This window comes from Phocoena sinus, chromosome 14 (assembly GCF_008692025.1).
Source record: "Phocoena sinus isolate mPhoSin1 chromosome 14, mPhoSin1.pri, whole genome shotgun sequence".
In the NCBI taxonomy this organism is placed as follows: Eukaryota; Metazoa; Chordata; class Mammalia; order Artiodactyla; family Phocoenidae; genus Phocoena; species Phocoena sinus.
In genome coordinates this window covers 40,376,197-40,401,924 of record NC_045776.1, presented here as the reverse complement: position 1 = coordinate 40,401,924, position 25,728 = coordinate 40,376,197, and the positions used below count along the sequence as shown (strand labels likewise).

The following is a 25,728-nucleotide window of genomic DNA, read 5'->3' as shown; positions in this document are numbered from 1 at the left end:
GCATGAGCTGTTTATGTACTTTGGAGATTAATCCTTTGTCTGTTGATTCATTTGCAAATATTTTTGCCCATTCTGAGGGTTGTCTTTTCATCTTGTTTATGGTTTCCTTTGCTGTGCAAAAACTTTGAAGTTTCATTAGGTCCCATTTGTTTATTTTTATTTCCATTACTCTAGGAGATGGATCAAAAAATATCTTGCTGTGATTTATGTCAAAGAGTGTTCTTCCTATGTTTTCCTCTAAGAGTTTTATAGAGCCCAGTATTACATTTAGGTCTCTAATCCATTTTGAGTTTATTTTTGTGTATGGTGTTAAGGAGTGTTCTAATTTCATTCTTTTACATGTAGCTGTCCAGCTTTCCCAGCACCACTTATTGAAGAGACTGTCTTTTCTCCATTGTATATCCTTGCCTCCTTTGTCATAGATTAGTTGACCATAGGAGCATGGGTTTCTCTCTGGGCTTTCTATCCTGTTCCATTGATCTATATTTCTGTTTTGGTGCCAGTACCATATTGTCTTGATTACTGTAGCTTTGTAATATAGTCTGAAGTCAGGGAGTCTGATTCCTGCAGCTCCGTTTTTTTTTCCCTCAACACTGCTTTGGCTATTCAGGGTCTTTTGTGTCTTCATATAAATTTTAAGATTTTCTGTACTAGTTCTGTAAAAAATGCCATTGGTAATTTGATAGGGATTGCATTGAATCTGTAGATTACTTTGGGTAGTAGAGTCATTTTCACAATATTCATTCTTCCAATCCAAGAACATGGTATATGTCTCCATCTGTTGGTATCATCTTTAATTTCTTTCATCAGTGTCTTATAGTTTTTTGCATACAGGTCTTTTGTCTCCCTGGGTAGGTTTATTCCTAGGTATTTTATTCTTTTTGTTGCAGTGGTAAATGAGAGTGTTTCCTTAATGTCCTTTTCAGATTATTCATCATTAATGTATAGGAATACAAGAGATTTCTGTGCATTAATTTTGTATCCTGCTACTTTACCAAATTCATTGATTAGCTCTAGTAGTTTTCTGGTGGCATCTTTAGGATTCTCTATGTATAGTATCATGTCATCTGCAAACAGTGACAGTTTTACTTCTTCTTTTCCAATTTGTATTCCTTTTATTTCTTTTTCTTCTCTGATTGCTGTGGCTAGGACTTCCAAAACTATGTTGAATAATAGTGGTGAGAGTGGACATCCTTGTCTTGTTCCTGACCTTAGAGGAAATAGTTTCAGTTTTCACCATTGAGAATGATGTTTGCTGTGGGTTTGTAATATATGGCCTTTATTATGTTGAGGTAGGTTCCCTCTATGCCTGCTTTCTGGAGAGTTTTTATCATAAATGGGTGTTGAATTTTGACAAAAGCCTTTTCTGCATCTATCGAGATGATCATGTGGTTTTTAATTCTTCAGTTTGTTAATATGGTGTATCACATTGATTGATTTGCATATATTGAAGAATCCTTGCATTGCTGGGATAAAACCCACTTGATCCTGGTGTATGATCCTTTTAATGTGTATTTGGATTCTGTTTGCTAGTATATTGTTGAGGATTTTTTTATCTGTATTCATCAGTGATATTGGTGTGTAATTTTCTTTCTTTGTAGTATCTTTGTCTGGTTTTGGTATCAGGGTGATGGTGACCTCATAGAATGAGTTTGGGAGTGTTCCTTCCCCTGCAGTTTTTTGGAAGAGTTTGAGAAGGATGGGTGTTAGCTCTTCTTTAAGTGTTTGATAGAATTCACCTGTGAAGCCGTCTGTTCCTGGACTTTTGTTTGTAAGAAAATTTTTAATCACAGTTTCAATTTCATTACTTGTGATTGGCCTGTTCATATTTTCTATTACTTCCTGTTTCAGTCATGGAAGGTAATACCTTTGTAAGAATTTGTCCATTTCTTCCAGGTTGTCCCTCTTATTGGCATAGTGTTGCTTGTAGTAGTCTCTTAAGATGCTTTGTATTTCTGTAGTGTCCATTGTAACTTCTCCCTTTTGATTTCTAATTTTAACGATTTGAGTCCTCTACCTCTTTTTCTTTCTTTTTTTTTTTTTTAAACATCTTTATTGGGGTATAATTGCTTTACAATGGTGTGTTAGTTTCCGCTTTATAACAAAGTGAATCAGCTATACATATACATATGTTCCCATATGTCTTCCCTCTTGCGTCTCCCTCCCTCCCACTCTCCCCGTCCCACCCCTCCAGGCTGTCACAAAGCACCGAGCTAATATCCCTGTGCCTTGCGGCTGCTTCCCCCCAGCTATCTACCTTACTACGTTTGTTAGTGTGTATATGTCCATGACTCTCTCTCGCCCTGTCAAAACTCACCCTTCCCCCTCCCCATATCCTCAAGTCCATTCTCCAGTAGGTCTGCGTCTTTATTCCTGTCTTACCCCTAGGTTCTTCATGACATTTTTTTCCCTTAAATTCCATATATATGTGTTAGCATACGGTATTTGTCTTTTTCTTTCTGACTTACTGCACTCTGTATGACAGACTCTAGGTCTATCCATCTCATTACAAATAGCTCAATTTCATTTCTTTTTAAGGCTGAGTAATATTCCATTGTGTATATGTGCCACATCTTCTTTATCCATTCATCCGATGATGGGCGCTTAGGTTGTTTCCATCTCCGGGCTATTGTAAATAGAGCTGCAATGAACATTTTGGTACATGACTCTTTTTGAATTTTGGTTTTCTCAGGGTATATGCCAAGTAGTGGGATTGCTGGGTCATATGGTAATTCTATTTGTAGTTTTTTAAGGAACCTCCATACTGTTCTCCATAGTGGCTGAACCAATTCACATTCCCACCAGCAGTGCAAGAGTGTCCCCTTTTCTCCACACCCTCTCCAGCATTTATTGTTTATAGATTTTTTGATGATGGCCATTCTGACTGGTGTGAGATGATATCTCATTGTAGTTTTGATTTGCATTTCTCTAATGATTAATGATGTTGAGCATTCTTTCATGTGTTTGTTGGCATTCTGTATATCTTCTTTGGAGAAATGTCTATTTAGGTCTTCTGCCCATTTTTGGATGGGGTTGTTTGTTTTATTGTTATTGAGCTGCATGAGCTGCTTGTAAATTTTGGAGATTAATCCTTTGTCAGTTGCTTCATTTGCAAATGTTTTCTCCCATTCTGAGGGTTGTCTTTTGGTCTTGGTTATGGTTTCCTTTGCTGTGCAAAAGCTTTGAAGTTTCATTAGGTCCCATTTGTTTATTTTTGTTTTTATTTCCATTACTCTAGAAGGTGGGACAGAAAGGATCTTGCTGTGATTTATGTCATAGAGTGTTCTTCCTATGTTTTCTTCTAACAGTTTGAGAGTTTCTGGCCTTACATTTAGGTCTTTAATCCATTTTGAGCTTATTTTTGTGTATGGTGTTAGGGAGTGATCTAATCTCATACTTTTACATGTACCTGTCCAGTTTTCCCAGCACCATTTATTGAAGAGGCTGTCCTTTCTCCACTGTACATTCCTGCCTCCTTTATCAAAGATAAGGTGTCCATATGTGCGTGGGTTTATCTCTGGGCTTTCTATCCTGTTCCACTGATCTATCTTTCTGTTTTTGTGCCAGTACCATACTGTCTTGATTACTGTTGCTTTGTAGTATAGTCTGAAGTCAGGGAGCCTGATTCCTCCAGCTCCTTTTTTCGTTCTCAAGATTGCTTTGGCTATTCGGGGTCTTTTGTGTTTCCATACAAATTGCGAAATTTTTTGTTCTAGTTCTGTGAAAAATGCCAGTGGTAGTTTGATAGGGATTGCATTGAATCTGTAGATTGCTTTGGGTAGTAGAGTCATTTTCACAATGTGGATTCTTCCCATCCAAGAACATGGTATATCTCTCCATCTATTTGTATCATCTTTAATTTCTTTCATCAGTGTCTTATAATTTTCTGCATACAGGTCTTTCGTCTCCTTAGGTAGGTTTATTCCTAGATATTTTATTCTTTTTGTTGCAATGGTAAATGGGAGTGTTTTCTTGATTTCACTTTCAGATTTTTCATCATTAGTATATAGGAATGCCAGAGATTTCTGTGCATTAATTTTGTATCCTGCTACTTTACCAAATTCATTGATTAGCTCTAGTAGTTTTCTGGTAGCATCTTTAGGATTCTCTATGTATAGTATCATGTCATCTGCAAACAGTGACAGCTTTACTTCTTCTTTTCCAATTTCTATTTCTTTTATTACTTTTTATTCTCTGACTGCTGTGGCTAAAACTTCCAAAACTATGTTGAATAAGAGTGGTAAGAGTGGGCAACCTTGTCTTGTTCCTGATCTTAGTGGAAATGCTTTCAGTTTTTCACCATTGAGGATGATGTTTGCTGTGGGCTTGTCATATATGGCCTTTATTATGTTGAGGAAAGTTCCCTCTATGCCTACTTTCTGGAGGGTTTTTATCATAAATGGGTGTTGAATTTTGTCGAAAGCTTTCTCTGCATCTATTGAGATGATCATATGGTTTTTCTCCTTCAATTTGTTAATATGGTTTATCACATTGATAGATTTGCGTATATTGAAGAATCCTTGCATTCCTGGAATAAACCCCACTTGATCATGGTGTATGATCCTTTTAATGTGCTGTTGGATTCTGTTTGCTAGTATTTTGTTGAGGATTTTTGCATCTATGTTCATCAGTGATATTGGCCTGTAGTTTTCTTTCTTTGTGACATCCTTGTCTGGTTTTGGTATCAAGGTGATGGTGGCCTCGTAGAAGGAATTTGGGAGTGTTCCTCCCTCTGCTATATTTTGGAAGAGTTCGAGAAGGATAGGTGTTAGCTCTTCTCTAAACGTTTGATAGAATTCACCTGTGAAGCCATCTGGTCCTGGGCTTTTGTTTGTTGGAAGGTTTTTAATCACAGTTTCAATTTCAGTGCTTGTGATTGGTCTGTTCATATTTTCTATTCCTTCCTGATTCAATCTTGGCAGGTTGTGCATTTCTAAGAATTTGTCCATTTCTTCCAGATTGTCCATTTTATTGGCATAGAGTTGCTTGTAGTAATCTCTCATGATTTTTTTTATTTCTGCAGTGTCAGTTGTTACTCTCCTTTTTCATTTCTAATTCTATTGATTTGAGTCTTCTCCCTTTTTTTCTTGATGAGTCTGGCTAGTGGTTTATCTATTTTGTTTATCTTCTCAAAGAACCAGCTTTTAGTTTTATTGATCTTTGCTATCGTTTCCTTCATTTCTTTTTCATTCATTTCTGATCTGATTTTTATGATTTCTTTCCTTCTGCTAGCTTTGGGGTTTTTTTGTTCTTCTTTCTCTAATTGCTTGAGGTGCAAGGTTAGGTTGTTTATTCGAGATGTTTCCTGCTTCTTAAGGTGGGCTTGTATTGCTATAAACTTCCCCCTTAGAACTGCTTTTGCTGCATCCCATAGGTTTTGGGTTGTTGTGTCTCCATTGTCATTTGTTTCTAGGTATTTTTTTATTTCCTCTTTGATTTCTTCAGTGATCACTTCATTATTAAGTAGTGTATTGTTTAGCCTCCATGTGTTTGTATTTTTTACATATCTTTTCCTGTAATTGATATCTAGTCTCATGGCGTTGTGGTCAGAAAAGATACTTGATACAATTTCAGTTTTCTTAAATTTACCAAGGCTTGATTTGTGACCCAAGATATGATCTATCCTGCAGAATGTTCCATGAGCACTTGAGAAAAATGTGTATTCTGTTGTTTTTGGATGGAGTGTCCGATAAATATCAATTAATTCCATCTTGTTTAATGTATCATTTAAATCTTGTGTTTCCTTATTTATTTTCATTTTGGATGATCTGTCCATGGGTGAAAGTGGGGTGTTAAAGTCCCCTACTATGAATGTGTTACTGTTGATCTCCCCTTTTATGGTTGTTAGTATTTGCCTTATGTATTGAGGTGCTCCTATGTTGGGTGCACAAATATTTACAATTGTTATATCTTCTTGGATCGATCCCTTGATCATTATGTAGTGTCCTTCTTTGTCCCTTTTAATAGTCCTTATTTTAAAGTCTATTTTGTCTGATATGAGAATTGCTCCTCCAGCTTTCTTTTGGTTTCCATTTGCATGGAATATCTTTTTCCATCCCCTTTTTTCAGTCTGTATGTGTCTCTAGGTCTGAAGTGGGTCTCTTGTAGACAGCATATATAAGGGTCTTGTTTTTGTATCCATTCAGCCAATCTGTGTCTTTTGGTGGGAGCATTTAATCCATTTACATTTAAGGTAATTATCGATATGTATGTTCCTATTCCCATTTTCTATATTGTTTTGGGTTCGCTACTGTAGGTCCTTTCCTTCTCTTGTGTTTCTTGTCTAGAGAAGTTCCTTTAGCATTTGTTGTAAAGCTGGTTTGGTGGTGCTGAACTCTCTCAGCTTTTGCTTGTCTGTAAAGGTTTTAATTTCTCCATCAAATGTGAATGAGATCCTTGCTGGGTAGAGTAGTCTTGGTTGCAGGCTTTTCTCCTTCATCACTTTCAGTATGTCCTGCCACTCCCTTCTGGCTTGTAGGGTTTCTGCTGAGAGATCAGCTGTTAACCTTATGGGGATTCCCCTGTGTGTTATTTGTTGTTTTTCCCTTGCTGCTTTTAATATGCTTTCTTTGTATTTAATTTTTGACAGTTTGATTAATATGTGTCTTGGCGTGTTTCTCCTTGTATTTATCCTGTATGGGACTCTCTGTGCTTCCTGGACTTGATTAACTATTTCCTTTCCCATATTAGGGAATTTTTCAACTATAATCTCTTCAAATATTTTCTCAGTCCCTTTCTTTCTTTCTTCTTCTTCTGGAACCCCTATAATGCGAATGTTGGTGCGTTTCATGTTGTCCCAGAGGTCTCTGAGACTGTCCTCAGTTCTTTTCATTCTTTTTTCTTTATTCTGCTCTGCAGTAGTTATTTCCACTACTTTATCTTCCAGGTCACTTATCCGTTCTTCTGCCTCAGTTATTCTGCTATTGATCCTATCTAGAGTGCTTTTAATTTCATTTATTGCGCTGTTCATCGTTGCTTGTTTCATCTTTAGTTCTTGTAGGTCCTTGTTAACTGTTTCTTGCATTTTGTCCATTCTACTTCCAAGATTTCGGATCATCCTTACTATCATTATTCTGAATTCTTTTTCAGGTAGATTGCCTATTTCCTCTTCATTTGTTAGGTCTGGTGGGTTTTTATCTTGCTCCTTCATCTGCTGTGTGTTTTTCTGTCTTCTCATTTTGCTTATCTTACTGTGTTTGGGGTCTCCTTTTTGCAGGCTGCACGTTCGTAGTTCCCGTTGTTTTTGATGTCTGTCTCCAGTGGCTAAGGTTGTTTCAGTGGGTTGTGTAGGCTTCCTGGTGGAGGGGACTAGTGCCTGTGTTGTGCTGGATGAGGCTGGATCTTGTCTCTCTAGTGGGCAGGTTCTCGTCTGGTGGTGTGTTTTGGGGTGCCTGTGGCCTTATTATGATTTTAGGCAGCCTCTCTGCTAATGGGTGGGGTTGTGTTCCTGTTTTGCTAGTTGTTTGGCATAGGTTGTCCAGCACTGTGGCTTGCTGGTCGTTGAGTGAAGCTGGGTGCTGGTGTTAAGATGGAGGTCTCTGGGAGATTTCCACCGTTTAATATTATGTGGAGCTGGGAGGTCTGTTGTGGACCAGTGTCCTGAAGTTGGCTCTCCTACCTCCGAGGCAGAGCCCTGACTCCTGGGCTGGAGCACCAAGAGCCTTTCATCCACACGGCTCAGAATAAAAGGGAGAAAAAGTAGAGAGAATTAGTAGAAATATGAGGAAAGAAAGAGGGAAAGGAGGAAAGGAAGGAAGGAAGAAATAAGCAAAGAAGGAAAGAAAGGAGGGAGGGAGGGAGGGAGGAAGGAAGGAAGGAAGGAGGGAAAGAAGGAAAAAAGACAGAAAGAAAGAGGATACAGTAAAAATAAAATAAAGTATAATATAGTTATTGAATTAAAAAATATTTAGAAAAAAAAAAAGGGACGGATAGAACCTTAGGACAAATATTGGAAGCAAAGCTATACAGAGAAAATCTTACACAGAAGCATACACATACACCTTCACAAAAAGAGGTAAAGGGGGAAAAATCATAAATCTTGCTCTCAGAGACCACCTCCTCAATTTGGGGTGATTCGTTGTCTAAAGGAGGGAAGGAAGGAAGGAAAGAAAGAAAGAACGAAGGTAACGTATAATAAAGTTATTACAATTAAACTTAATTATTAAGAAAAAGAATTTCTAAAAAAAATCATGGACGGATAGAGCCCTAGGACAAATGGTGGAAGCAAGAGTATACAGACAAGATCTCACACAGAAGCATACACGTACACATTCACAAAAAGAGGAAAAGGGAAAAAAGATCATAGATCTCCCCCTCTTCAATTTGGGATCATTCCTTGTCTATTCAGGTATTCCACAGATGCAGGGTATATCAAGTTGATTGTGGAGCTTTAATCCGCTGCTTCTGTGGCTGCTGGGAGAGATTTCCCTTTCTCTGTTCTCACAGCTCACAGGAGCTCAGCTTTGGATTTGGCCCTGCCTCTGCGTGTAGGTCGCTGGAGGGCGTCTCTTTTTTCGCTCAGACAGGAGGGGGTTAAAGGAGCCGCTGATTCGGGGACTCCGACTCACTCAGGCCGGGGGTTGGGGGATGGGGGAAGGAGGGGCACTGCGTGCGGGGCGGGCCTGCGGCGGCAGAGGCGGCGTGACGTTGCGGCAGAGGCCGGCGTGACGTTGCACCAGCCTGAGGCCCGCCGTGCGTTGTCTCGGGGAAGTTGTCCCTGGATCCCTGGAACCTGGCAGTGGCGGGCTGCACAGGCTCCGCGGAAGAGGGGTGTGGAGAGTGACCTGTGCTCGCACACAGGCCCCTTGGTGGCGGCAGCAGCAGCCTTAGCGTCTCCCGCCCGTCTCTGGCGTTCGTGCTTTTAGCCGCGGCTCGCGCCCGTCTCTGGGGTTCGCGCTTTTAGCCGCGGCTCGCGCCCGTCTCTGGGATTCACGCTTTTAACCCGGCTCGCGCCCGTCTCTGGAGATCCTTTAAGCAGCGCTCTTAAACCCCTCTCCTCGCGCACCAGGAAACAAAGAGGGAAGAAAGAGTCTCTTGCCTCTTCGGCAGGTGCAGGCTTTTCCCCGAACTCCCTCCCGGCTAGTCGTGGTGCACTAACCCCTTCAGGCTATGTTCAAGCCGCCAACCCCAGTCCTCTCCCTGAACTCCGTCCAAAACCAAAACCCGAGCCTCAGCTCGCAGCCCCGCCCGCCCCGGCGGGTGAGCAGACAAGCCTCTCGGGTTGGTGAGTGCCGGTCGGCACCGATCGTCTGTGCAGGAATCTCCCCGCTTTGCCCTCCGCACCCGTCGCTGTGCACTACTCCGCGGTCCCGAAACTCCTCCCGCCGCCTCCCGCAGTCTCCGCCCGCGGAGGGGCTTCCTAGTGTGTGGAAACTTTTCCTCCTTCACAGCTCCCTCCCACTGGTGCAGGTGCCGTCCTTATTCTTTTGTCTCTGTTTTTTCTTTTTTTCTTTTGTCCTACCCAGGTACGTGGGGAGTTTCTTGCCTTTTGGGAGGTCTGAGGTCTTCTGCCAGCCTTCAGTAGGAGTTCTGTAGGAGTTGTTCCACGTGTGGATGTATTTCTGGTGTATCCGTGGGGAGGAAGGCGATCTCCGCGTCTTACTCTTCCGCCATCTTCAAGGTCCCCTCTACCTCTTTTTCTTGATCAGTCTGGCTAGTGGTTTATCAATTGTGTTTATCTTCTCAAGGAACCAGCTTTCAGTTGTATTGATCTTTGCTATTGTTTTCTTTGTTTCTATTTCATTTATTTCTGCTCTGAGCTTGATGATTTCTTTCCTTCTGCTAACTCTGGGTTTTGTTTGTTCTTCTTTCTCTAGTTCCTTTAGGTGTAACGTTAGATTGTTTATTTGAGATTTTTCTTGTTTCTTGAGGTAGGCTTGTATAGCTATAAACTTCCCTCTTAGAACTGCTTTTGCTGCATCCCATAGGTTTTGGATCATCGTCTTTTCATTGTCATTTGTCTCTAGGTATTTTCTGATTTCCTCTTTGATTTCTTCTGTGATCTCCTGGTTATTTAGTAATGTATTGTTTAGCCTCCATTTGTTTGTCTTTTTTACGTTTTTTTCCCTGTAATTGATTTCTAATCTCATAGCATTGTGGTCAGAAAAGATGCTTCATATGATTTCAATTTTCTTAACTTTACTGAAGCTTGATTTGTGACCCTAGATATGATCTGTCCTGGAGAATGTTCTGTGTGCACTTAAGAAGAAAGTATAATCTGCTGTTTTGGAATGGAATATCCTATAGATATCAATTAAATCTATCTGGTCTATTTTGTCATTTAAAGCTTGTGTTTCCTTATTAATTTTCTGTTGGATGATCTATCCATTGGTGTAAGTGAAGTGTTAAGGTCCCCCACTATTATTGTGTTACTGTCGATTTCCTCTTTTAGAGCCGTTAGCAGTTGCCTTATGTATTGAGGTGCTCCTATGATGAGTGCATATATTTTATAATTGTTATATCTTCTTCTTGGATTGATCCCTTGATCATTATGTAGTGTCCTTCCTTACCTCTTGTAACATTCTTTATTTTAAAGCATATTTTATCTGATACGAGTAATGGTACTCCATCTTTCTTTTGATTTCCACTTGCATAGAATATCTTTATCCATCCCCTCACTTTCAGTCTGTATGTGTCCCTAGGTCTGAAGTGGGTCTCTTGTAGACAGCATATATATGGGTCTTGTTTTTGCATCCATTCAGCAAGCCTATGTCTTTTGGTTGGAGCATTTAATCCATTCACGTTTAAGGTAATTATCGATATGTTTGTTCCTATTACCATTTTCTTAATTGTTTTGGGTTTGTTTTTGTAGGTCCTTTTCTTCTCTTGTGTTTCCCACTTAGAGAAGTTCCTTTAGTTGTAGAGCTGGTTTGGTGGTGCTGAATTCTCTTAGCTTTTGCTTGTCTGTAAAGCTTTTGATTTCTCTCTCAAATCTGAATGAGATCCTTGCCGGGTAGAGTAATCTTAGTTGTACGTTCTTCTCTTTCATCACTTTAAGTATATCATGCCACTCCCTTCTGGCTTGTAGAGAAATCAGCTGTTAACCTTATGGGAGTTCTCTTGTATGTTATTTGTCATTTTTCCCTTGCTGCTTTCAATAATTTTTCTTTGTCTTTAATTTTTGCCAGTTTGAGTACTATGTGTCTCGGTGTGTTTCTCCTTGGGTTTATCCTGTGTGGGACTCTCTGCGCTTCCTGGACTTGGGTGGCTATTTCCTTTCCCATGTTAGGGAAGTTTTCAACTATAATCTCTTCAAATATTTTCTCTGGTCCTTTCTCTCTCTCTTCTCCTTCTGGGACCCCTATAATGCGAATGATGTTGTGTTTGATTTTGTCCCAGAGGTCTCTTAGGCTGTCTTCATTTCTTTTCATTATTTTTCTTTATTCTGTTCCACAGCAGTGAATTCCACCATTCTGTCTACCAAGACACTTATCCGTTCTTCTGCCTCAGTTACTCTGCTATCGATTCCTTCTAGTATATTTTTCTTTTCAGATATTTTATTGTTCATCTCTGTTTATTTGTTCTTTAATTCTTCTAGATCTTTGTTAAACATTTGTTGCATCTTCTCTATCTTTGCCCGCATTCTTTTTCCTAGGTCCTGGATCATCTTCACTATCATTATTCTGAAATCTCTTTCTGGAAGATTACCTATCTCAGTTTCATTTAGTTGTTTTTCTGGGGTTTTATCTTGTTCCTTCATCTGGTACATAGCCCTCTGCCTTTTCATCTTGTCTATCTTTCTTTGATTGTGATTTTGTTCCACATGCTGCAGGATTGTAGTTCTTCGTGCTTCTGCTGTCTGCCCTCAGGTAACAATTGATAAGAAGAACAATTGATGAGAAATTCTGGCAAATTCAGGTGACTGTGACACATACATGTGTTAAACATCTACTCGGAACTCATAACCGCAAGCAGCAGAAACAAAAACAAAAAGGCAAAGAAACAAAGTTAGGAGCAGCATGGACTCACAAATAAGCCAAAAAATAAAACTAAACCAAAGTAGAAAACAAAAAAAACTGTGTGCCCACATACTTTGATTAAAAGCAATTTTGGGCAAGTTGCCCTAAACCAAAACTTCCCCTCAGTATAATGCCCTAATTATCAGTTTGCTTAGTACCTTAGATTAAAACTGAAAAGCAGTGTTCAGTTAAATGTAAATGTCATTCTCACCTTGGCCTTTTCAGCCACCAAGTAAGTTTATCAGGTCAAATAATTTCATCCAACTGGTTTTTAGCAGAATAAATTGTTTGTTCTCGGAATCAAGCTCCCTTTCTTCTCTGTTTTTCTGCTCTGAGAGCACATTTACTCTGCTTTGTATGACACTTACTTACAAAGAATTTACAAAGGAAAGTTTTCTGTGTCACTCATTCACATGAACTTCTCCTTAGGGATGGATGCTGAACCTTTCCCTTCAAACCCATCCAGCTTAGATGCTGAATCAGTGTTGGTTTAAAAGCCTCAGAACACAGGATAAGTAGGTTTTAATGGGAGGGAAATGATTGAAAAACACTCTTTCAGAACATGGAAGGCTGCCTAACAAGATGAGGAAGGTCCTGGGGGGAAAGCAGAGTGATACCAGTGGGCTCTGAGTGGAGGAGGGACCAGAAACCAAAAGGAGGCAAATGGAGGTGCTCAACAAACACTGTTGAGTGGTTCAAAGGCAGACCGTCCTTCTTCAGAATATTGACAGCAGTCAGCATGTGCATAGTTGGAATGGCACCTGAAGTGTGATTTTGCAATGCACACTATGAGTTTTAGGAAAACTGATTTCAAAAATTCAAGGAAATGACGTTAATTATCCCACTCCCATGAGCCATGGTGGATACAGTGACTATTTTCACTTTCATCTTCATTTCTTGTGCTCTTCAGCACTTTGGGGATGTCAACACCATGGGTCACCATTCTGGAAATTCTTCCTTATGTCACCATTGTAGTCCGGTCTCCTGTTTTTTCTGACTACTCTACTTCTCTTTTTCTGTCTCTTAGTAGCCTCCAGACACCCTGAAGTCAGATTTTAACCAAAGTTTTGTTCTTGACCGATTCTCTCCCTATACAGTTTGACTTTCTCTCAAGGCTTCACCGTTACTGTTATGGCTCTCAAGTGTTCAAGGTGTCCTTCAAAACCACACCCCATGTTCTCAGGAACCAGCTTATCCAGAATAGTGAGCATGTAAAGTCAGTGTCTCTTCCAGACTTGGCTTCTCACTGTCAAATCTTCTGCTGTTGAAGCACCTTGAGATAGGCTCACCGTTAGCTCCATCAACTCCCCATCATAACAAAGCAATGTCCCACCAAGGCTGCCACTTTCCAGTATTTCCAAAGCCACACAGTCCTTGAACAGCTACCAAGGGTGTTGTTCAGAAGTGGGGAGGAAGTTTCTAACCCCAAATTTGTGCCTCATTTTGTTATCTAGAATGTGGAATAGCCCTACTTGTGCACACAGTCTCCTCTTGGGAAATATTCCCAGTCCTGGCTCAATTAAGGCACATTGGTACATTTTATATGTTTATTAATAATTCCTGGAATATAGTCCATATTAAGGAGTTCCATATCCAAATATCCAACTGACACTGGATATCTCCACTCGGACACCCCACAAACAACTCAAACTCTGTAAGCCCAAAACTAAACCCTTCATCTTCCCACACCTACAGACCTGTTCCCCCTTGTTGGTACCTTAGCTCAATGAGGGCCAACCCATCCCACTGAGTTGTCTAAGATAGAAAGTTGAACATTATTTTTGACCCCGAAACTCCTTTGCCTGCTCTCTCTCACTCTCTTTCTGTCTTTCTGTCTCTCTCTCTCACACACATACACACACACACACACACACACATCCAGTCAATCATCAAGCATGAAAAAGAGTTTAGACATGGAGTTCATAGGCTTCATCTTTATTCTATAAATATTTGTTGGGTGAGTTTGAAAAATGAGTAAGAAATTTAAGAATCTGAATGATTTTATAAAAGGTTTTATAAATGAGCTATGAAAACATATAAGGCAAAACATATGAATTGTGTGAAACTGTTCAAAGTGTAATGAATGAAGCTAAAGCCAAAAATTAGATAAGACAGGTTGGTTGGTTGGCTGGCTGGCTGGATGAATGGATGGATGGATGGATGGGTGGAAGGAATGAAAGAAGGCAGGAAGAAGGAAGGGACAGAGGGAGGAGAAAAAATCTTGAAAAGAAGAGCTAAAGAAAGGAAAAACAGGATTTGCAGAAAGTAACAATGTGATCAGTCAGAATTTCTGAACTTGCATCTTTGCTTTCCTGTCTATCATTTTTTTCCAGCTATGACCTGAGTGTGAGAGGTTTGAGGAGATGTTGCAAGAGCATCAACTTGCCTTAAATGAATTAGCTTTAAATTTTTCTTATGAAAAGTTTTAAATATATACAGAAGTAGAGAAAATACTATTCATCTCTACCCTTAATTATTTACCCCCAGCCCCCACCATATAATTATGAAGCAAGTCTAATCTAAGATATTATTTAGATGAGTCAAGTCTCCATGTTTTAAAGAATTATAGCCCAGTGATATAATAATAATGGAAAAGACACTATAAATTTGAGAAATAATTAAGAGGACATTGCAAAGAAATAAGGAAGTGCTGTACTATTTTTTTATTTAAAAGGAAGAATTAGTTTCTTGAGAGTATAGAGTGTGAATTTGATGTAGGTTTCAAGATAAAATGGATTTTTTTTTCAGAACATGGACAAAATATAGTGGTAATCCTAGACATTTCAACATGCTAAGAATAAGGATTACTCTATTGACCTCATTTCCTTATTCATTTATCCAAATTCCATCTTTTTTATAAATGAATTAAGTGAGCTAATTTCCCTTTTTAATAAGGTTACTAGACTGCTAGCTCAGGAAAATACCATAGGATAAAAATGAACCTTAATTTCAGCAAGATACTGACAAAACTCTCTTAGATTGTGCATGCGTTGGAAAAACGTGAGCTGGATCTTTGTACAATTAGGTAGGGATTGTAACCATGTTGTGACCATGTCTGGAGGAATAAGTAATGGATTCATCAACTTGGAGGACAGCCTCCAGTTGTATTCTGGAAGACTTTGTGGACCTGGTCAGGTCTTAGATTTTAGGCAACGACTTGGACACAGAAGACATGAGACTACTCTCAAGGTAGGCTATGAATTTATAGACTTTCAAGAAGAGACCACACATGTCAAACTGAACTAAGTCCATGGTTTATTGGGCCAGAGACAAATTTATTTTAAACAAGGTGGGTAAATGGAGCAAGAACCTGCCCAGCCTGTCTCAGTACAGCTTTTTTGGGTTCCAGAATCCATGATGGATCCCATGGTTGCCGCTTACATGGTCCATGTGAGGCAATGGGCCGTTGTATCTGAAAAGCTAAACTTCACAGCTCACCACATCCCTTTTAATATTTAGGGCTTACATCCTCAGCCAGGAAGAACTTTCACAAACTGGAGACATTGACAGACCTCCAGACCCCTTCCTGAGGCTTGAACAAAACAGAGGGTCAGTTGAGTCCACATGGTGATGGGCAGAGGAGAGCAGTCAGTACACTCCTGACCCTAAGCATCATGTCTATGTCCCTCTTTACTGCATCCTGGAGAGCGGCACCTTAGCCAAATGCCCCCTAGGACCTCTATGAGATGGAGGAGCAGAAGAGCCAAAGTTTCTCTTCTCAGAGGATGAGGTCTTGCTGGAACTAAGAAATTTAATCATGTACTGCATCATAGTCGTTTTATACCTGGAGCTTAAATCATTATTTTTGAAGAACTTACATAAATCATCTATATCTCTAATGTCTTCTTTTAAAGGATTATTTACAGACATTGAGATTCTCTTGATTATTGAGCCAAACTGAGCATCACTAAAAGTACATCTTCAACCAGGGGTAAAAGATTTAGCGTTCATGTATTTCTGATGGTCTCTGTGTCTCTGGTTATCCAGCATCCTAGAGAGTTCATTTCCCACATGAGCCTCTCAGATTTACAGAGGACATGAAACTGGGAAGGCCCTTTGAAATGCCAGTGACAAAATCAAAAATATTTTAAATATCAGAAAGGTAGAAGCATGAGCTAAAAAGTAAAAGAAACTAAGATTAAATATGAAGTCCTACCTTTAGCCCCCAAATAAGCATTTAAATAGAAAATAGAAAAGCCCTAACTTAATAAAAGTGCATATGATTTTTAAAAGCTAGCTTTTTTAATGAACTGCTAGCTTAATAAGAGCCAGAAGAATGAGCTATCTATGAAAAAATTGCATCAGTAAATGTCCTCATCAATGGTGGTAACTATTGTATTCTATACATTCCATACAGGTAAGGCAATAGCTGTGGCATTTGGGTTAATTTTGTATATGTCATTTCAAGGAGGTATTAGCCAGCCGTAGAACAGGATAACTTGAATGTTTAAGGGTCTGGTCTCCAAGCCGTGTCTGATGATAATGAGAATAATAGCAGCATCCATGTATTGAAGCCCATTATGTGTCGTGCTCTGTGGTAGACATTGTGTTGATACTTGAAATGACTTTGGACTTGCACATCTTCAACCTAAGAAGGTCAAGGATAAGCTACCTCCCCATCTAAACTTTAAACTCTGTGATGACAGACACCTTTGTACATAATGTCCAGATGGTAATGAAGATGCTAATGATGATCATGATAGCTGCTTCCCAATCTTTGCGGAATAAATTAATCAAGTTTATAATAGACAGGGAGAAAAGCTTATATGGCTCCAGAAGGGAAACCAGATCAAACGGATTGAAGTTACAAGGAGGCAAATTAAAGCCCAAATATAAAAAAGAAATTTCTATCACTTACTGGTGCTCAGAAATGATACCTGAAACGTTATAAGGAGGTCTGTCTGCTATTAAGTGCTCACTAGGTACCAGCCACAGAGGTTACCAGCTGGTAAAGTTGATACTATTATCCTCATTTTGTACATGAAGAAATCGGATGGCAAGTAAAACCTTGTCAAAGTTCACACAACAAGGAAGAGAAAGATTAAGAGTTACTGACTTTAAAGCTCATATATTTTCACTAAATTATAATCATCTCTCTCGTTGGAAATAATCTTACATGGACATTGGATAAATGTCCATCTACTGAGAACATGTTTAGGCAAAATCCTGCATTGGGTGAGGGTAAGTCCTACCTCTTTGATCCTTCGAGCACTCAGTATCAATGAGTCTGTTTGTCAAGTAATAAACTCTCATAAGAATGAATGTTTAATGATCTGCCTCATAACACCATAGAGTAATAGAAGTATTGATAGTATTTTTTATGAATCTAAAGAGATCAGTTTGAGGTGAGGGAATGATAAATGCTCTCAGTGAGGGACACTTGCTAATTGATCCCAAGTTTCATTAGGAAAGCACTTAATTGGCCTCCTAATATAATTGCTTCTAGGCCGGTTCATTTACTTGCTGCCCTAACTCTTCTAAAGCATTTCTGTAGCACATTTACTGGTAAAAAGAAGGTTCAATACATGTCAAAATGTAGCCATATGCCTTAATATCTGTTATGAACCATAAACGTGGGCTTGAAGAGAGCCAAATAGTTAGAAGTAGAGAAGAACAGACATTTGTTGAAAGTCTACTCTGTCCTAGAAATTAGCCCATTCAGAGGAGGGTGGGAGGATGGCCAGGAACTCAGGTGTCGATTTAACAAACAGCCCATCTGCAGGGGATGGTGAGGAGACCGGCCCAAGCCCGGCAGAGGTTCGGGGGTAGAGAGCAGTGGGAAATGTTGTGGGGTGGGGTACGTAGGATAGAAAGAGCCTGCAGAGGGGCTTGGATTCTGAGCTGAACATTCAGCCCTGGTGCTGCAGGCATCAGAATCCATGCTGGATTCTTGAGTAGAGGAGTGGATGAGGAAAGTAGTTCAAGAATGTGGGGAACACGCCATGTTAGGGAGGAACTGGAAGCCACAGTGTCAGAAATAGCAGGGGTTGTTTTTTAGAAAGGAGTCTCCTCTGAGGTTGACAGGAAGCTTTGCAAGATAGACAGGAATAATAACGATGCACTTACTGTGTGCCAGGCAGTGTTCCCAGCGCTGTAGGTTATAGGCGCTCATTTATCCTTTTAACAATCCTATGAAATAAGTAGTAATATTGTTGTCAGTCCCATCTTCCAGGTGAGAAAACTGAGGCTTCTAAAAACAATTGGCCTAAAGTCACCAAGAAAAGATGACCAGCATTCAGCCTGTGCTCACCTCACAGCCATGCTCTAGTGACCACTTAAAATGATTATTTGATGATGTTACTACCTGGCATCATCTAACTGTTTTAAGTCACAGCTTGAGCAGACTGTTCTCAGAAGCAGTAGACACAACAGGGCTGAGTTTGTGTTCCATGGCCCATGAACATAGTCAGTAACCTGATCTCCATGCTGGATACACGTGCTGCCTTCCCGCAGAACCTGAGGAATATGGGACAGACCTTTTCAAGTCTTAAAGTTAAACTTGTATTCTAATAACGATAAAAATCAAATGAAGTGTATAGTTTAGATCTGTAGTTGTTTTATTTATAAACATTATCACTTTCTTTCCACACGCATGGCACACCACATGTGTACGATTTTCTCCCCCCAGGGGCTCAAGATCTGGATCGCATCCGACTCTCCACCTACAGAACAGCATGCAAGCTGAGGTTTGTTCAGAAGAAATGCAATTGTAAGTATGCCAGCTGTTTGGACTAATTACCCTCATGAATCCTATAGTTTACATTTGTTACTTAGTTTATTAAAAGTAGGCTTTCTTGCAAGTATTGACAAAAATATGTTTATACAACAGTAAAAAGAGTATTATGATACACAAATGGTAGAAAGACTATTCCCAAGTAATTCTGAAGGCTTAATGGCTCAGCTGCTAAAGTATTGGAATGGATGAGCCTCTGGATATGTATATAATCCTGCCCTTGGAATGGTTTAAATCTGGATGGATGGTTTTCTTCTTTTCTCAACCTTTGGTATTATAAATGCAGTGCCATCAAAATCGTTTCAAAGATTTTAGAAAATATCAAACATTAAATCCTCCTTATATTTCCTTTACAAATATAGGAAAATGTCTACAAACTCCTGGAACACATTTAAGTTACTTTCTGAAACTACAAAAATTAGCCCTTTGTATCAGAGTATTAACTACTTTTGCCTACATCAGACAATAACAAGAGAAGAGACAACACTTAAAGAAACAAAGAAACTTGCTTCAACTTTTTCCCAAATTTTAACACGCAAGCGGCAATCTAGCTCACTATTCACAGTGAGCAGGTTCACATTCCTTGGTCAATGCTTCCATTAGATTATCACATCCATTTTCTCTTGGAAAATATATTGCTTCAAAGTTCATTTATATGAGCTTACTCTTTCCTTTTTTGAAAACTGACTGCTATAAAAAATTAATAACTGTTCTCATTCTCTAATTAGTATCAGGTGAATTTTAAAAATGAAAACCGTAAAGTTCTCCTGCATCCATAGACATAGTTCTTGAATATGTGGCAGAGGGACTAGGCACTTGGTGAACGTAGAAATCAGCCATGTCCACATCTCTACCCTCCCAGAGTCTCCTGCAGATGCTTCTTGGGGCCCTGGGCAGACCCCGCCCCCCAGCCGCAGGCTCCTGAGTTTACAGCTAATCATGACTGTGGAGGTGGGCAGGGCACGGCTGCTCCTCAAGTTACAGCTTATTCTCTAGCCCCAGTAGCTAGAAATGGGGCAGGACAAGAAGGGAGAAAAAACGTAGGTGGGTCAAATATCAAAGATGTGTGTTGACTCCTCACAGGAAGCTAAACCAGTCCCCCAAAATGCAGTGAGAAGAACAGTACAGATGTGGGAAGGAATCTGGGGTTGTACTTGCAGTCCTGGGTGTTGATAAGTCATAAAAGCCCTTTCGGGGGCTGGTGTTAAAGGACAAGGAAAATGCTCCCACAGAAGAAAATCTTTCCTTCTCCCCTCACCCCTATCACCCATATTTTAACAAAAGGAAGAATTTCTGTGTTTTCAGCAATGAAAAAGTGATGGGATCCTCCCATTTTCCTTCCTCATTACCACTCCAGTGGCCCTCAACATAGAGGGAGCTCTGTCCCCTTAAAGCTTTGCCACGCAGAGCCTTCCTTAGACTACTTTCAGTAGAGATGGGGAATTTTAAAAAGACATTACAAAATGGTAAGGAGGAGCAAATTAATTAATTAAAAGGAAAAGAAGGAAGGAAGTAAAGAAGGGAGGAAGGAAAGAAAGATCAAAGGAAGAAAGGGAAAGGAAAAGAAAAGAAAAAAACCCACATCGATTTGGCAACCCTGCAGCCAACATTACAAAGGGCTCACATTGTTTGCCCTAACTGGGTCCAGCAACCCACAGGCCACTTCCCATTCCTCCTACTCTCTGACAAAGCCCCTTCCTCATTCTTGGGCACCTCGTTTTCCATTACCTGTTCTTCTCTGGCCCTCATCCTTATTCTATATCCAGAATTATGTCATAGTTTCATTCACCCTCTTGGAAAACAGTGGGGAAAACAGTGACCTTCTTGGAAAGCAGCATTGATCCAACCTTGTCTAGTTGCCCCTCAGTGCATCAGTTCATTTACCCCTTAATTTAGGAAGCTTATAGTGAGTTCCTACTATAGGTTTGCACTGCACTAGGTACCAAGGATAGAACAGTGGTGAATAAGATGTGATCTCTGCCTTAACCTTGCCCAAAGTCTAATTAGATAGATGGATTTTTAAACAGACGTATAAAACAATGTGGAAGTATAATGCTAGGAATAAGGACATAGAGTGTAGGACCACCAAGAAGGCAGTGACCTGACCTGGGTGTGAGGGCTGCGGACAGGAGTTTCCTGGAAAGGGCGGAGCCTTAAAGAATTAGTAGGCATTAGGGAAGTGTTATTTGCTTTACAATGTACCTTATAAATATCATACGTTTTTAGAAGGAGGAAAGATATTACATTCTATACAAACTAGACAAAAGTAAGGCTCAAGGCAGAAGAACAGCATATGTTGAGTGCTCTGCTAAAATTAAGTTTCATTTTAAAGTTGTTTCTACCTTGATCAGAAGGCTTAAATGCAAGTACTATATGTGTTTGCTGAGTTTTCCTTCCTGACAAAAAATGTAGCAGTTGTGATGTTGAGGTACTTGGAAAACGCTAACACAGTTGAGCCTGGTTTATCTTCATCACAGTTGAAGTCTTCCTTTTAGGAAGACAGCCAGAAGCACTGGTGGTTGTGACATATGAATCAACATTGAATATACACCCCTGTATTAGAGAAGGATAATTTCTGTCTCAATAAAACCTCACCCACAATAAATTATGGTAGCTAATAATGGAGTTTTACTCTGCAATAAAAGAAATAAGAAAAAAATCCAGAAAGTGTGCTTGTAAGTGCATTGTTTTATTGAAAACTCTTACATTGTATTTACTTCATGGAAATCAATAGACCTTAACTTAGAACAGGTTGTTTATTTTTAGGTCCAGACCTTATTTACAGGTAAAATTTATTTTGTACATTAACAAAAGTAAGCTTTAAAACTATATAATGGAAGAAAAAACACAAAAACTGATACTTGTAAAGTTATCACCTAGAAAAAATAAATATTGCCTGGGTATAGCATGGAATGTATAGATTTTTAGGAGATTTCTTTTCTGTCTAAATTCAAAGACCAAAAGAGTTAGTTCATTCCCCATATTTTCTTCCCCACAGCGCTTGCCTACTCTGTTTCTAGAATATTGATTCCTATCACTGACATTCGTGTTCATTTCATTTAATACAATTCCTGACGGATGCTGAGAATAACTCGTTGTCAGTGTTCTAAAACACTCTAAAGGAGAGGCCAGAAAACCATGGCCCGTGAATTGAATGTGACCCAGCATCTAATTTTGTATAGACTGTGAACTAAGAATAGTTTTCACAGATGAGTATTTGCAACCTATTTGATAATAGGGAACACTAACTTGTGACCCCAAATAAGCAAAATGCTATCTCCCCAAAATAATTCTATTCTTTTCATCGGTAGATGTGCATTTTTAAAACCTTGGGCTCAGTTATTATATTTTTAATTTCATAAGTAAAAATGTTGTGGAAACTTGTTTTCTCTACATAGTATCCACACAGTACTACTATATAATATGGTGGTGCCTCTTGGTCCACAAAAAACATTTACCAACCTCTGCTAGAAAAGAAAAGTTGTAAGAAGCCCATCTTTAGCAGACTCACTGATACAGAGAACTAGTGGTTACCAGGGGGAGAGGGAAGTGGAGACGGGCAATATGGAGCTGGGGGGTAAGAGGTACAAACTATTATGCATGAAACAAGCTACAAGGACATATTGTACAACATGAGGGATATAACCAATATTTTATAATAACTATAACTGGAATGTAACTTTTAAAAATTGTGACTCACTATATTGTATACCTATAACTTATATAATATTGTCAGCAACTATACTTCAAGGTTTTTTTAAAAGCCCACCTTCTTTTTCCTCAGGCAAAAGATTCTTCATTTCTTCAATTTTTCTCCATAGGCTCTATTTTCTGAATCAGCTTTTCCCTTTACCATTCATCTTTGTACCCTGTCTTGCCTTCCCTCCCCTGTCATGGCTAGCACATTCTCTAACAGAATAAAGGAATGAATGTGTCTAAAAACTAGGGGACAAAATTCAGTTATTCTATTTTCTAGGAGCAGTGGGACAGAAGGGAGAATACAATAATATTCCCAATACTCCTTCCTAATCAGCAGCCTTCTCTTTAGCTTCCAGGTGTCCTGGTGGCTTTCCACAAAATAAAAACCCTGTATACCGTTTATAAGCATGTATGAAAATGGCAACATCTCAGCCTTTATTCTGAACAAATAACCGTCTTCTACTAGAACATTATTTCCTCGGTCAGCATTGACATGGTAAATGACCCAGATACCCTGTGATGTCAGCAGATCTTTTTTCAGAAATTACTTTGGAGTCAACGAAACGCAGCCGTAAGATCATGAACAATGAAAGGCAACAAGAGAAATCAATCAGAAATCTCTAATCCCTCCTGTTTAATAGTGGGGAAAAAAAATAAGGAGGCAAGAGGATCCTCTCCTCCACACCCACAGCAGATGTTGCACCAGTTCTTCTGGTTACAGTCTGAGTTTTCTTTCTATCACTCATATCAATTCAAATTGAATTAAAATTTTGTTTAAAAGAAAAAGAGGACAAAAGGTATACGTTTGCATCTGGCTTTCTCAAAATATCTTTCCTCTAGTAAATGAAACATTTTTTTAAAGTATCCTTCATTCAGATATAGTTTAAAGTCAGAACACATGCTTTTGTCTGTAACATCTCTAAACTTCTTTCAGGATTTCTTGTGAACCAAAAAAAAAAAAAAAAAAAAATGCAGTTATCTATTTACCTAAATGTTTCTCTAACACTGCAAAATTAACCCGAGTGAGTGCTCTCTATGTACCTGAATAAATGCTCTCCTATGAATGAACGAATATGCCCCACTAGACTCATTCTTCACCAGCCAAGTGACTAGTCTTACACTGCAAAAGTAGCCTGCGTTAACAAATGCTAATATCCCACTCACTTTTCTTCAAGCTAGTGTACCAGCATATTCCTCATCTCTGCCTTATTTTTAAGTGTGTGGATTTCTGGCTGCCTGTGTCAGTTTTCTATCTTTGCATAACAAATGACCACACACTTAGCAGCTGAAAACAACACACATTTATTATTACCCTGTTTCTGTAGGTAGAAACCCAAGCGGCATGGCTGGATTCTCAGCTCAGAGTCTCATGGACTGACATCAAAATGATGGCTGGGTCTATGGTTCTTATCTGGGGCTCCAGGTCCTCTTCCAAGTGAACTGGCTGTTGGCAGAATTCATTTCCTTATGGTTGAAGGACTGAGGTCCTCATTTGCTGCTGACAGTCAGCTGGGGACAGCTCTCAGTTCCTAGAGGCCACTCACACTCCTTGCCACATGGCTCCCCACAGGCCGTTCAGAGTTCAAATGTCTTCTTCTTCTTCCAAGTGTTTCTCTGACTGCCTCCTCTGTGACCAACCAGAAAAATACTCTCTGCTTTTAAAGGACTCATGTGATTAGGTCAGGCCCACCCAGATCCTCTCCCTATCTTAAAGCCAACTGGTTTGGGACCTTAATTACATCTGTAAAATTCCCCACAGCAGTACCTGGATTAGTGTTTGATTGAATAACTGAGACAAGGCATGTGCACTCCGGGTGCCAGGAACCTTGGGGTGGGGCGAGGCGGGGCATCCTAGGATTTTGCCTTCCACAATGCCCGAAGTTTAAAGTAAGAATGCAGGCAAGAGAAATAGCTCCCCCCCAAAGAGATGTGTTTAAAAGAGAAAGATAGAAGGACTCTCTCCACTCAAGGAGTCAGAAGGAAGAGCAGGAAGGTTCACAGTCAGGGAAATAAGTGACAGATGTCAAACCCTTGGAGCATAAGTATCTTTGTATTGTTCCAAATGTGTTGGACACGCATTTTCATTCCTGACGTTGAATCATTCTAGACACTTGTTCAGAATAAAGACAAGTGGATCATGCTAGAATACAATGTTCCCCAGAATTCCCTGTGGGGAATTTGGTGGTGGCAGCAGAACACAAACCCATTAAAGATGCCCGTGCACCAGGCGGTGGAAACACTGCTCCCCTCTGGGCACACTGGACCGACAGCAAAAATGTCTCCCCTTAATCAGGGCAAACTTCTGGTAGAGAAAAGCTATGATTTTAAAGCCCTGATGCTTGTGATACGGGTTTAATTAAAGCTACTTCTTCCCTTTAATTGCTTTTATTTTGAAGATCTTAAAGGTCAGGGTTTTGTTTTCTTGTTAGAATTTTTTTTGCGGTACGCGGGCCTCTCACTATTGTGGCCTCTCCCGTTGCGGAGCACAGGCTCCGGATGCGCAGGCTCAGCGGCCATGGCTCACGGGCCTAACCGATCCGTGGCATGTGGGATTTTCCCGGACCGGGGCACTAACCCATGTCCCCTGCATCTGCAGGCTGACTCTCAACCACTGCTCCACCAGGGAAGCCCTAGAATTTTTTTTCATAGAGTGCTTGAAGCTTTGTCTGCTCAAGCTGCTGCCACTGCACGTACAGCCTGTGAAGTAAGCCGACACCTGTAGCCTTGTTTCCAGGCGTCTGGATGTAACATGCATCATCTTCCTTCCCTCTGTCTTGCTTCTGCTTTATGCCAGGAAGCTGTGCTAACTAAGCATTTTTACTCTCACAATTTAGGAAAGAGCATCATCTTAAGTGCTCCAGTCAGTTGGGAAAGAGTGGCGTGTAGAGAGGATTGCCTTTCAAGCTTCTCCAGCCCCATCTAAAGAGGGCCAGAGCAAGAAGCAATGAATGACCTTCCCTTATCGTTCTGCTAAGCTCTGTTCCTGGGAGCCTGCAGGATCGGCCCAGAGCCAGTCAGCAGAGCGATGAAAAGATACCCAGGGGGTGTGCTCTCCCGCAGTCTGGCTCCCAGGAGCCCTGGGCTCTGGTGAACACTGAGAGAAAACAAAAGACAGTAGGGAGGACAGGGATGGAAGAATGGCCTCTCCCACATAACCACACCTGTTATCCTGCTGGAAAGTCATTCCTGATGCCACCTTGATTTACTCCTCAGTGAAGCTTTGTTGGCATTTTGTCCTTGTTATTAACAATCACACATTTATTCATTCATTCAACAAATATGCCCTGAGATGAGCTAGGTTCCAAGCATTATGCTTAGACCATGGTGGAGGGAAAGTAT

General features: G+C 40.0%; 1 protein-coding gene across 8 annotated transcripts in view; it reads left to right on the top strand.

Moving 5' to 3' along the window:
- The window catches only part of DTNA (dystrobrevin alpha), a 297,328-nt gene that overhangs the window by 156,879 nt on the left and 114,721 nt on the right, over positions 1-25,728 (top strand). For all 8 annotated transcript variants that reach the window (XM_032603037.1, XM_032603036.1, XM_032603038.1 and 5 more), the window contains one exon: positions 18,586-18,666. In XM_032603037.1, the coding sequence (XP_032458928.1) occupies positions 18,586-18,666 (81 nt within the window). The remainder of the gene's footprint in view (positions 1-18,585; positions 18,667-25,728) is intronic.